Below are 12,601 nucleotides of genomic sequence, written 5' to 3'. Positions count from 1 at the left end.
TCTTTATTGTGCTGTACCAATTTGTTTAATGGAGAGAGTTCAGCTTTTTAGAAGCTTTGGATACGTAATGCAGAGCTTCTGTTATTTTTCAGCCAACTTTCTAACTTTATCAGTTCAGGTTCATTGTTTCTCTCACTGAAATATGTAGACCAGTTGTATTTTGAATATGCACACGTAAAAAACCGCTGCAAACCCAAGAATATTTTCTTTCTATCGTGCATGTTGTGTTACGCAATGTTCATGCCTTAAAAATGATCAAGAAAAACATGGTGGAATAGCCAGGGAGAGGGACTTCATAGTATTTTGTGTCCTTCTCTTTTATACTGTATTGTGAATTAGTCTTTTCCACTCAAATACCCAAACTTTGGAAAACCCAAAGCTAGATGGAGAGTGTCGTTGTACTCTACTGACGACTGTGTTGGATTCACCACTACCTTACAGGAGGAACTGTAGCAAAGCTTCTTGGTAATAACATGAGGAGGTGCAGAATTAGCAGCTGTATCAGTTTTAATGATGTTTGCAAGGAATATGAATGTTTGATTTTTATTTGTTTTCCACACCAATTTTTTTTTTCCTTTTCAACAGGATCCACTCTGTGTAGCTATGAACTACAGCCAGCAGAATATACTACAGACCCAAGGGCTGCCAAGTTATGTCCTAAATATCCTGTTCCAGAGAGGTAATATTAATAAGTTGTCTGATTTGGGGTGGAGGGAGCAGAGATTTGTTTTGTTCATGACAGTTCTTTAGAAAATACCAGCACATGTTCACTCTTACCAGGTAGATGTTTCAGTACATTATTGTATATATTTATAAAATACTCTTTTTTAAAAGGTAGTGAAAATAACTCTCAAAGAAAACCCCAAATTTTCTATGTATAGGTTACTGAGACTATTGAGCTGATATCTTCAAATTCTCTTCTATTTTATGTGACTGACACTGTTTCAAGTATCAGCTGTTTTACTGCCTTTCACCCTATCTGTAGCCAGCTGCCAGTCAGCAATGCAGATCTGAGACAATAGTGGAACACTTTTAATCTTTGGGAGGAAAAATTATGTAGGGATGCACAGCTCTCTGCAGCATTTGCTTCTTATACCTTACCTCAGTCAGTCAGATAGATGCGAATGGCTTCATTTTTTACTCTTTCCGTCCCAAACAACTAATATAAGGATAGTAAAGTACAAAAAAGAGGGCTGTATTTTATTAACAGATCATTTTTAGGTTTATTGCTTTAAGTATTATATTGGACTGCTGTTTGTGCAGTAGGATTGCAAAGTTCATAGCTTCATAAATTCTTCTAGCTATACTGACTGGACCTTTGGAGATGAGCATTGCTGAGAAAAGAAGTGATCTGTTAGCTGTTGTGCACAGCCTTCTGTCAGTAATTGCACTAACTCAAGAAGAGCCATGTTGTGTTTCCTCAAAATTTATCTTCTCAAATACACTCAGTAGTGGGTGATAACTGCAGAGTCTTTTTTTATGCATAATTTTCTGTCATGTTTTTAGTAAATGTGATATTTGTGTCAGTTCTACAAACTCTGATTTTAAGTCTTTCTTGTTTACATGGTAACCTCTCCACTGAATATTTTTTTTTGTATTAGAGTGACAATTAGCGGCAGCTGGAATATTAACTTTTTTTTTTTTTTCCCTATATAGATTAATATTCCATGCAGCTAGTCAGCTGTTACAGCAGTAATACAAAAACAAATGAAAACTTCACTGCCAGTTTGCGTACTGAAAAGGCTTGTTAGTCTTAATTTTTGCCAGAATTATATTGACTTCTCATTGTGTGCTCCCACGTCATTCAGTCTCAATGAATATAGCTTAGTTAGAAAGCAGAAGAATAGAACAATGTGTTAGAGCTCTAATGATGCTATGTAAATTCCTCATAAAAACTACCTCAAGACTTATTTTAAAAAAGCTATTGTGTAGGGGGAGTATTTCCCCTTTTTGATACGGTATTACTAAAATGTACAATATGTTTGAGTATTTTTGAGATTGAAAGTTTGAACTTAATACCCTAAGGCAAAAAAAGCCTTAGGCACTGGTTTTTGGGTTTTTATAGTTAAATTATTTGAGTAAACGTAATTTGAAGGTGGAATGGAATCCTCTTGAGACAACCAAATGAAAACCCAACTTCTTGTAGACTGAGGCATTCAGGAAGAACTTACCTAACAGTCAGATTTGATCTGTGTCATCATTTAAACCCATCCAGCAACTCAGCCCCACACAGCCACTCACTCACTTCCCCACTAGCAGGACTGGGGAGACAATTGGAAGGGTAAAAGGTAGAAAGCTTGTGGGTTGATATAAAGATAGTTTGACAGGGGAAGGAAAAACTGCACACACAAGCAAAGCAAAACAAGGAATTAATTCATCACTTTGCATGGGTAGGCAGGTGTTCAGCCATCTCCAGGAGAGCTGGGCCTCATCACATGCAACAGTTATTTGGGAAGACAAACACTATCACTCCAAATGTACCCTCCTTCCTCTTCTTCCCCCCATTTTATATCCCAAGTATGATGCCATGTGGTCTGGAATATCCCTTTAGTCTCTTGGGGTCACCTGTCCTGTGTCTCTTCCCAACCTCCCATGCACCCCCAACTTCCCCACCATCACAGCAGTGCAAAAAGCAGAAAAGGCCCTGGCTCTGTGCAAGCCCTGCTCAGCAATAACAAAAACATCTCTGTATTATCAACACTGTGTTCAGCGCAAATCCAGAACTCAGCCCCATACCAGCCACTGTGAGGAAAATTATCTTTACCCCAGTTGAAACCAGCGCAATCTGTCAAGGGTTATGAACCCTCTGATTCCCATTAATTCCATGGGATGGAGATAGCATATGGTGTGAAGACTGTCCCTTGATGTTTTCTCTTTGATGACCAGGCTTCTTCACAGCCTTCAGTTGATGCTGTTAATGGACTCTTACCATCCATCTTCAAGGTATTACGTCCAACTTTGACAGAGCAGTACAGTCTAGCGGTGCAGTCAGCGATATGTGTGTCTTCCACACCCAGCCTCAGTAGACATGACTTGACTGTTTAGAGGATTTGGAGGAAAACCTGTCCAGTCCCTGTGGCATTTAAACCAGCTGTGCTGAGGGACTGCCCTGTAGAGGTTATAAAGAGCAGCTAGGTGTGGCATTCCAATCAGACTCCACCTCCCCTCACACAGATTACTGTATTTGCCCATGGGTAGTAGTGAAAGGAAAATCTCTTTGAAATCTAATACTTGAGTAATCAGATGGATCTTCTAACTTTATTTGAATATTGCTTTAAAAATACAGCTTCTGAGACCATCTGCTGGCTTGAACTTTATTCGTTCTTGTTTATGATTAAGCATCATGTTGCTATTCTTAGAAATTTGTAATTCCTTTTCAGTAGATAATATGCCAAGATATAATCAAGAGGTCATATAAAATAGCACAGGTCATGGCGAATAGATCTATTATTGTGTTTTTTATTAAGACACTTTACCTCACATACTCATTCAGTCAGTACCACTGAAGCAGAAGCAGATCTCAAAAGTGGAGTCTCAGGAGTCCCATTTACTCAAGAAAGCTTGTTGGAATCACTAACCTATTTTTTTAAATTAATTAAAACAAACTTAGCAATTAATTACTGTACATGAAAATAGGTAACTTAAAATAGATAGTGAAATTGCTTTAGGTTAAGGGATATTAGATGAGTAATATAAACTCTGATGCAAAAAGCATGTTTTCCCTCTGTTGGGATGTATTTTGGAAGAGGGCTTTAATCCCATTAGTTCGCTTTTCAAAGTGGATATTTTTGTATTTGGATGAAGGAATGACATTCTTTTGCTTACTCCTGCCTCAAAATTTGGGCTTTGTTACTGGTAGTGACAACTTATAAATGCTCTAGGCTTTCTGCGAAGTTGTAGTACTTAATAATTAAATAAACCTCTCAAATTTCAGTCTTTTTCAGTAATACTGCATATAATGAGCAGCAGTGTTTCAAAATAGGCTATGTTGTAAGAGGCTAAGAGGATGCATGGACTGCCTTTTAAGTAGGGCAGCCATCACTATGGGTTTAATTTGTTTTTTAACAACTGTGACTAATGCACAATTACTTTGCTGTGCTTAACTGCTGTATTCATTATTATCTGAAAGTAGACCATCAATATGAGCATCTCCAAATGCATTTACCTACTCAGCACAGTAAGCCTAGAGCCATAAAATTTGCAATCATCAGTGACTTCAAATGAAAACCTAGGCTCTACTAATTACCTAGATATGGCAGGTGATCATAATTTCTCCCAATTTCTTTACAGTATAATTACACATTAATGGTTTTCAGCATGTCATCCTTTTTCCCCAAAAAAACAATGGATAGGAAAGACGTGCGTAAGGCAGCTGGTTTATTCACTATGTGTTTAAAATGATGGTTAGAATTTTGGAAAGACATGGCCTTAAAAAATAGTTATTGAGGACAGAAAATTGTTGATTTCTAGGTCATTGCTGAAATGGGGAAACTGCAGAAAATTATGTTCATTGCTGCTACAGTCCACTGAAATCTTTCACATAAGGAAGATTGGGCAGGGTGAAACAATACAAAAGACATTTTTTCAGTGGATCCAATTACAGGAAGGAACATGTAATTAATGTCTGAAATGTAACAGGGAATTGATCAAATGATCACTTTGAGATCTGACATATTCTATGAGCAAGACAGACAGCTACTAAATGGGAGACATTTAGAAAACAAAATTAGCCACTTTTAAAGGAAAGTTTTTGCTCTCTTGTATCTTTCTCTGATGGACTTGAAAGCAGGTTCTTCTGAGCATTGTGCAAAGTTTAGTGCGTAGTCTCAATAGTTTTTTGTGAGGGTGCTTCCAAAACCGTTCAAAGCAGTAGAGACATCCTGGCATGTTTTGCGTAATTTTAACAAAGTCAATGAATAGAAACACTGTGATTGTAAAATTCAATACAAGAACAAGCTTAGTATGGGGAAAGACTAGGAATAAATACATTGGTTTTGCTTGGCAGCAATTGTGAATGCTGATGTCCTTTAGCACAAAATGCATACTCTCAAGAAGTGTATTGTTATTCTGCAATTTCCTTTGCTGCAAATATGGGCCAGTATTCCATTCTAACATGAGTGAAAGGCATTGTTTCAGCTGCTCGTTCACCACTTGAAAGAAAGACATTTAAGTGGAAATAGGAACATATACTTTCTGAGCCTTGTCATTTAAGGATGGGAGGGTAATAATTTCCTATTGGAATGTACACTCCAGCCTCACAGGGTTATGTGTAAGAACTGCATCACTTTCCATTATGATCATCCTCATTTCAGCAGCACTTGTGCATTCAACACATGGTTTCTGATTATGATGTTGTAAGGGTAGAATGATTGCATCTATTCACCTTTCATTTGTGTGTTGATGTGGCATTTATATTAAGTAGGAGTAATTTTTTTTTCTGATTTTTTTTCTTGTGTCACCAGTGCACCTATTCCATTCTTCCATCGCTGTGCTCCTGTGAACATTTCCTGCTATGCCAAGTTTGCAGAGGCCCTGATCACCTTTGTCAGTGACAGTAGTGTCTTACACAGGCTGATTAGTGGAGTTATGACCAGCAAAGAGATTATAATGGGACTTTGCTTGTTATCACTAGGTAATTGTTTTTCTCATTACTAGCTGTTTCTTAGTGTACTGCATTAGGAGATTGTTAACACACTCTAACCACAGTATGAGCAAAAAACATGTATAATAGCGACAATCCCTTAGCAAATTCTTCAGAATGCTTTTTTAAAATTGTATTTGAGAGCTGGGTAACTTATTCAGAAGTATTATATATATGCATTCCTCTTTTTTTATTTCTCTTCCACTGATTACAAGATAGTGGATGTGTGGCTGTTAATTAGCCAACATTAGTTTTAACAGTTAAGAGAGCATCCCCTTTTTCCAAAGTTTTATTATAGTATTCCCTTTTCCCATTTGTAGTAGTCATCTTCTACCAACTCCAGTCCAAATAAACCCTTTCCAAATAAAAAGGACAGGGTGAGAAATGCACAATGTTGGATGTAGGGGATTTCATTTGTTTCATTTAACGTACTTGCGCAAAGATATGAGAACTTTCAGAGTGAAAACAGGAAAATTAGATGCCCATTTGTTGTACTGTATGTTACCTCCTTCTTCCCCTTCCTCCCAAATTAAAAACTTCAGGTCTTTGAAAATCTCAGCCTTGTCTAAAGAGCTGGAAATTCCCAACAGTACAGAGGTCCTGAATTGTTTCTATAGCTGCGAGATGCCTCTAATTTATAGAGTGACACTTTGTGCTAGACTGAAGAGCTGTCTTAACAAAGTCATCTTGTTTAGAGTGGAATGTTGCCCACCCACATAAATTGCTTTCCTAGTGAGTCTATTTTACTCATACAGTGTATAAAATCTGAAATCCTGAAGTGGGAGGATCAAGATATTAGCTATGCATATGCACAGTATATCATTTAGAAAGAAACATTGCAAAGCTGTATCAGATATAGGGATCCTTTGTTTTCAGTTTGCTTTTGTGGTTAAAAAAAAAAACGGGGGGAGGAAGGGAAAAAGAAAGGAAAAAGAAGAGGATACTACATACCATTAACCTCCCCCTACACACACACGAAAGACCACTGTGTATGTTTTTAGCTGTAACTGGAAAGCTGTTTATTTTTACGTCTTGATAGTTCAGTATTTGGCAATAATGGTAGAAAACTGGAATCTGAAAGCTAGTGGCTGATTTGCAGTGCTACTGTTCAGTTAGAAGTTAGTGCAGAATTTACATACAGTTAATTTAAAAAATAGTTTTCCTAATTTCATAGTTAAACAGAAATTATTTATTTTAAAACAGTGGGTTAGACTGTGATTCAAAAAGCCAGGTTCCAGTGGCTTGCACGTAACTGCTGAACACAAACATGTATGTGTTAAACTATGAGTATGCACTTGTACACCCCACTCACTTAGCCTTAGCTGTATAGTTTTTTTACTTATGACTGGCATGACGTTTTGGAATACACAGATATCATATTAACTGCACTTGTTTGAAATGTGTATTTGAGTGCAGACTCTGCTCTGGTCCTCAGGAGGTGTGCTCATGTTACCAGACCCGAAGTACTGTCATGTCTTGCTGTTTGTTTGTTCATTGTCTAAGTACATCTCTGTCTGTATGCACACATTATGTCTTGTATTTAATGTATCGTGTAAATGTATTTGTGCTCTCATTGTTTTAATCAACATTATCAAAGCAGAAGTTGTAAAGTGCCTAATTTTCTTAACTGTCTATTCAGTGAGTTTGTAAGACTCAAAGAAGAAATCTGTAAAAATTCTGTTGGAAGGCAGTTTTCTTAGTGCAGTGGGAAAATTAGGAAGGCTATTTCTACTTGAAGTAATTAGTCTGCTTATTTTATTTGTCTTCTCTTGCAGTGTTGTCCATGATTTTGATGGTTATAATAAGGTACATTTCAAGAGTACTTGTCTGGATTTTAACAATTCTTGTCATTCTGGGATCACTTGGTAAGTCTTGCTTGTCTCCCAGTGTGAGCACCCAGTTCTAATCCTTGTGCTCCATGTCCTCAGCCCAGCTACATCCCATACAGATCTTGGATCATGCATTTCCCTTCAGCCTGTTTTTGAGTCCCTTTCAAAATGCACATCAGAAATGCCACCTTAGTAATTGCAGACCTCTCTCAGAGTACATTGCTCCTTGGATATTTGCATATGCTGCTTGGCAGGCAATCTTCATGTCAGCTTAGCTCACTAGACCCCACAGGTGTCAGTGCAGGAGATTCCTCACAGCACTTGTAGCACAACCCTAAACGTTGCCTACTTCTTAACCTGCCTTCCAAATAGGTCAGCAAGGCAGCACACCTGGCTGTGTCTGATGGCTGGTGCATGAAGAAATCAAAGGGCAGCTATTGCTTATGCAGCTGAATATGTTACCACCCTGACATGTTCATCAGCCCCTTCAGTTCTTTGAGTAGCTCTTTAAGACCTCTTATTGAAGAGAGGAAGTAAAGGTTCTTGTCTAGAAATTCTAATAAAATCCTTATATTTCCATATGGCTCAGGAAGACCTGCATGACCTAGATCATGTGTGAAATGCAACCGGCCATGCTATCTTGGAAATGTCCAAAGGTTATCTCTTCCAAAATGATGTAGCTTGTATGAAAATAGCCTTATTTTATCAGATCAGCTTTTAAATTTGTAAAACTAAAGTTTTCTACGCTTCTTACTGAGCAGATAAGCCAAAATGTCTGGGCAGATGACTGTAGGGAAGAAAAAAACCCACAATAATCATATTAGGAAGCACTAGTGATTTAATTCTTGCAATCCATGACTGCAGTGGATGGAAAAAAATCAGCAGATCATCTGTATTTTTTCAGGATCACTTTGGTTTTCTGCTTAATGGCCTCACAATCTATGACCAGGGAAAAGGAAAAATATAGATTTTTTTTTTTTTTTCATTTCTATTCTCTTTAGAAGCTGAGAAACCATGTTCAGTGAAACAGTGGAATGACTTATTTTATTGGCAGCTGTTACTATGTTGTAAAAAGTTTCATCCTTTACACAGCCTGAATAAAAACCTGTCTTCTATGACACATACTGCTTATTCTGTCTTGGCTGTTTGTTTCGGAGATGCCGAAAGAGCATTCTTCATTTTAGACTTGAACAGAGTACCTTCAGCAAAAACATGTGATCACAGAATGGGTAAGGTTGGAAGGGACCAGAGAGGCTCATCTGGTACAACCTCCCGACTAAGCTCATGCATTTGATTCAGAAATACCACCAGAACAGAGAAGGACACTCAAAAGAAAAAAGAAATGTCTCAGAGAGGAGAGGTTATCTCTCTGAGGGGCTGGAGACCTGTGTTTAAGAAAAGCTCTATCTTGGAAAGGCAGCTAGAATAGGAGAGTGTTATTCTGGCCATAAGGCTAGGTTTTCATAACAGGGATGAGAAGATAGTACCTCACGTTGTATTTGCCTCCTGTGCCTTTCACTAATGTTTTTTCCAGTGTCCAAGATGTTGTCTGAAGCAAGTTAAGCTACATACCATTATGGTGCTGTTTCCAGCATCAGGCTGATCCTTGTTGTTTCAATTACCCAGGAGTGGTAGACTCCTTGTTTTGTTGTTGCTATTTCACATCCTAGTCCAAAGGTCTGTCTCTGTTCTCCCTCCTAAATTCTTACCCCCTGCATTGTTATGCACACATATACATCCATACATATAGCCTACCATAGAACTATTTATTCTTCCTTTTGTTCCTCTCTTACCTGTCTAGTGGGAGCTGTGCTGTTCATTGTTAGGGCTCCCCATGAAGTAATTCTTCCATGCAGTTTACCCTAGAACACAGAATCAAGGTTCTGCAAGTCTCTTAAGTGGTCATAGTGTGGTGAGACTGTGAAAAGAGTTGATTCACCTCAGAAGAGGGCAACAGATGACAACTAAGTACTTCTCCCTCCTCTCAGGTTCCTGTTGGGTTGAGCATCACTGCTCTTGAGTGTTCAGTACCAGATTAGACTTAAAATGAAAGAACTGTTTCATTTCTCTGGGACTAGGTAGCATGACTGTGTCACACAGAAGATGTATCATTCATTTATCCTTTCTGTTTTCTCACTAAAACGTAGGTGGTACAGGAGTCCTGTGGTGGCTCTATGCTAAACAACGACTATCTGCCAGTGCTCTTGAGACTCAAATAGCCAAAGACAATCTTCAGGCTCTCTTGATCTATGCCATTGCAGCTACAGTCTTCACGGTATGGTTTGCTAATGACTGCATCATTTTCTTGTTCTTGTCTTCCTGTTGGTCTCTGTTTTTTTATTCAGGTGAAAGCATTGTATTTCACACATTTTTGAACAGTTTATTTCTGCCACAATTTCTGTTGAAGTGATTTTCTTTCATTATGTTATTTTTTTAACTTTCAGGAACTGTTCTCTAATACCTAAATATGAGTCAGGGGAGATTTTCTAGGAACAGTTCTCTAATATCTGATTTTGAGTCAGGAGAGACTTTCTAACCCTGCAGCTACTTTCATCATGTGAAATGTCCACAGGGACTTCCAAGAATAGGTATGATATTGGACTGCCAATCCAAAGAGATTTTTCTTAGGTTCTCAGTTCAGAGGTACTTAGTCATCTCAGTGTATTTAAAAATCCTTAGCCTACTTCTGAAAGAAGTTGTTCTCAAGTCGTTGCGAACTGAAATACTAACACTGACTATTGGACCAATTTATCTTTTTTGGGCCTTGCTGTTCATTTCAGAGTCACTGAATTTACTACCAAAAACTGACAATGTTTGACTAATTTCACAGGAATTGTAGACTTCCTGTTTTCTTCCTCTTTTTTCACATCCTAATCCAAAAGTTCCTCTCTGTTCCCTCTCCTAGATTTTTAGTCCCTATGTTATTACACACATATATACATACATCCTGTAAGATCACCACACCATAGTCAAATATAAATTTTAAATTACCTTTCTGCTAAAACTTGCCAATTTCACTGTTTTGTAAAACATAACTGAGGATAGAACCTGGTCTTATCTAATCAGCTTGAGGCTGATGATGATTCCAAATACATAATTATGAGAATGGAATTCCCCAAAAGTATAATTTGGAAAATAATTTATCACTAGAGGAAGCTGATAGAGGTTTTACATTTTGATCTTGTGATCTTCTAGATAGAGTATCTGTTAATTTAGTGTGTTTGAATATCCTTGCTATGCAAAAGAATAGCTTGATTCTGTTTCAGTACTCTAAAATGTGATTTGAAAACTTCCCCCTCTAGGTTATCTTGTTCTTAATTATGTTAATTATGCGCAAAAGAGTAGCTCTCACCATTGCCTTGTTCCACGTGGCCGGCAAGGTCTTCATTCACCTGCCGCTGTTAGTCTTCCAGCCATTTTGGACATTCTTTGTGCTTATCCTCTTCTGGACATACTGGATTGCAGTCCTGCTTTTTCTTGGTACTACAGGTAAGCAGCTGTCACTTATTTTAAATACATTTCACTTTGGTTTTGTATTATTTCAAGCAGAGTTGGCTAAAAAGCATTTGGGAATCTCAAGGAAAAAAGCCCACTTGTTGTGCTTCTATTCCTGTCTACTTCACTGACTTCAGAGCACTTGTTTCAAGAAAGTTATTGTGCATTTTAATGTGCATTCCCAGCATGGTACTTTGTGTGTGATGCTTTTTGTGTGTGGCTTTTTGATTTGATGCAAGCTGGCCTGCTGCAAACCATGAGATTCTATTAATAAAACTGCTGTAGCAATTTTTCAAATAATTCCCTCAAATTTTACACGTGCAAATTAAAGACAGCATAATCTTGGAGCTAATATCACCAAGTGTTGTTGGCAGTACTCACACAGATGAGTACACAGTAAGGGAAGCGCCATTGCACACAATTACTGTCTCCCACAATGTAAATATTGTGGAATTAGTTTTCAGTTGTTTGTAACTTAGGTGTCCAGTATTATTCCAGAATCATTAGGGAGATTTTTCTGCTGTTTGTACACTGTATTCAGAGAGCAGCCAATGTACTCTTAATTCTGCCTGCTCTTCAGTACATAGAAGGTGAAAGCTTTATTTGTATTCAGGGTCTGACAAGAGCGTCTAGAATTAATCAATCCTATAGGTCCAAATCTTACTTATTTCAGCAGAGAAACATAGCAGATGCTTTTTAAAAAGTGTGTTATTTTGCAGTATATTGTAGATAACAGAGGCTGTCATTCATAAATACCTTAAAATTTTGAAATGTGTTGTTTACTACTGATCCAAAAGTAACAGTGTTTCAAGTCACAAAGCTATTTCACAGTAATACAAGGTAAGTATTTTTCATATCCTGAGTTCTTAGCAAGGGTTGGAGGCAATAGAATTCATGTGTTCTTGTTCTCATTACTGCTGAAATTTTTAGTTTTCATTGCACGCTGTGCTGTGTGCAGAAAATGGTCGCCACTGAAAATCTCAGCCCTGTGCTTCACTTTCTGAATCAGACCACTGCACAGGCACTAAATTTGTAGCAGAATGTAGTCTGATTTTACAGGTAACTGGTAGAACCCTTCAACTGGCCTTGATTCTTCAAAAACTTATTTATCTTTTTAGCTTATATGCACTCAAACAAAATATTTGTGCAAATAAAGCCAAATCCTTGTTCACTGAAACCAGATTTCAATAGTTAACTTTTTCACAAGAAAACATTGATTTTATATGTAAGTATAAAAACATAACTAGGAACGCGGATAATGTGCTGTGAGTGCTAAGTCAAAACAATTGTTTTTCAAGGTATGCACTTTATGCACATAAAGTTACTTGCAGTGTTTTTCTGAATCTCATCAGCTGTTCATGTGACTTGTATAAGATGAAATATCTCACTGTGCATTAACACATTGAAATAGACCTTATCCTAGGAGTGTTCTGACATGCTGTCAGTCTCTGTACATGATTCATATTAGAGAAAGAGTCAGTGCATTCTTGAATATATGAAATCATATATTTAGAATTTCTAAGGCTGTTCCGTATGTCTGTTAATAGCTTTAAAGCTACAAAAACTTACTGTAAGGAAAACAAAAGTGATTGTTAATGCTGACATCTAGATGTAAGGAGCTGATACTGATTCCTGC

The 12,601-nt window shown here is 37.5% G+C and overlaps 1 protein-coding gene across 5 annotated transcripts in view; it reads left to right on the top strand.

The window, feature by feature from the left end:
* The window catches only part of SLC44A1 (solute carrier family 44 member 1), a 67,961-nt gene that overhangs the window by 23,218 nt on the left and 32,142 nt on the right, over positions 1 to 12,601 (top strand). For all 5 annotated transcript variants that reach the window (XR_001863686.1, XM_017739353.1, XM_017739356.1 and 2 more), the window contains exons 4-8: positions 586 to 679; positions 5,463 to 5,632; positions 7,417 to 7,506; positions 9,618 to 9,745; positions 10,773 to 10,959. Coding sequence is in view for 4 of the 5 variants with exons in the window: in XM_017739353.1 (XP_017594842.1) it covers positions 586 to 679; positions 5,463 to 5,632; positions 7,417 to 7,506; positions 9,618 to 9,745; positions 10,773 to 10,959 (669 nt within the window). In the remaining variant the exon portion in view is untranslated. The remainder of the gene's footprint in view (positions 1 to 585; positions 680 to 5,462; positions 5,633 to 7,416; positions 7,507 to 9,617; positions 9,746 to 10,772; positions 10,960 to 12,601) is intronic.

This window comes from Corvus brachyrhynchos, unplaced genomic scaffold (assembly GCF_000691975.1).
Source record: "Corvus brachyrhynchos isolate BGI_N302 unplaced genomic scaffold, ASM69197v1 scaffold547, whole genome shotgun sequence".
In the NCBI taxonomy this organism is placed as follows: Eukaryota; Metazoa; Chordata; class Aves; order Passeriformes; family Corvidae; genus Corvus; species Corvus brachyrhynchos.
The sequence above is the reverse complement of the archived record's forward strand: the minus strand, read 5'-3'. Positions and strand labels throughout refer to the sequence as shown.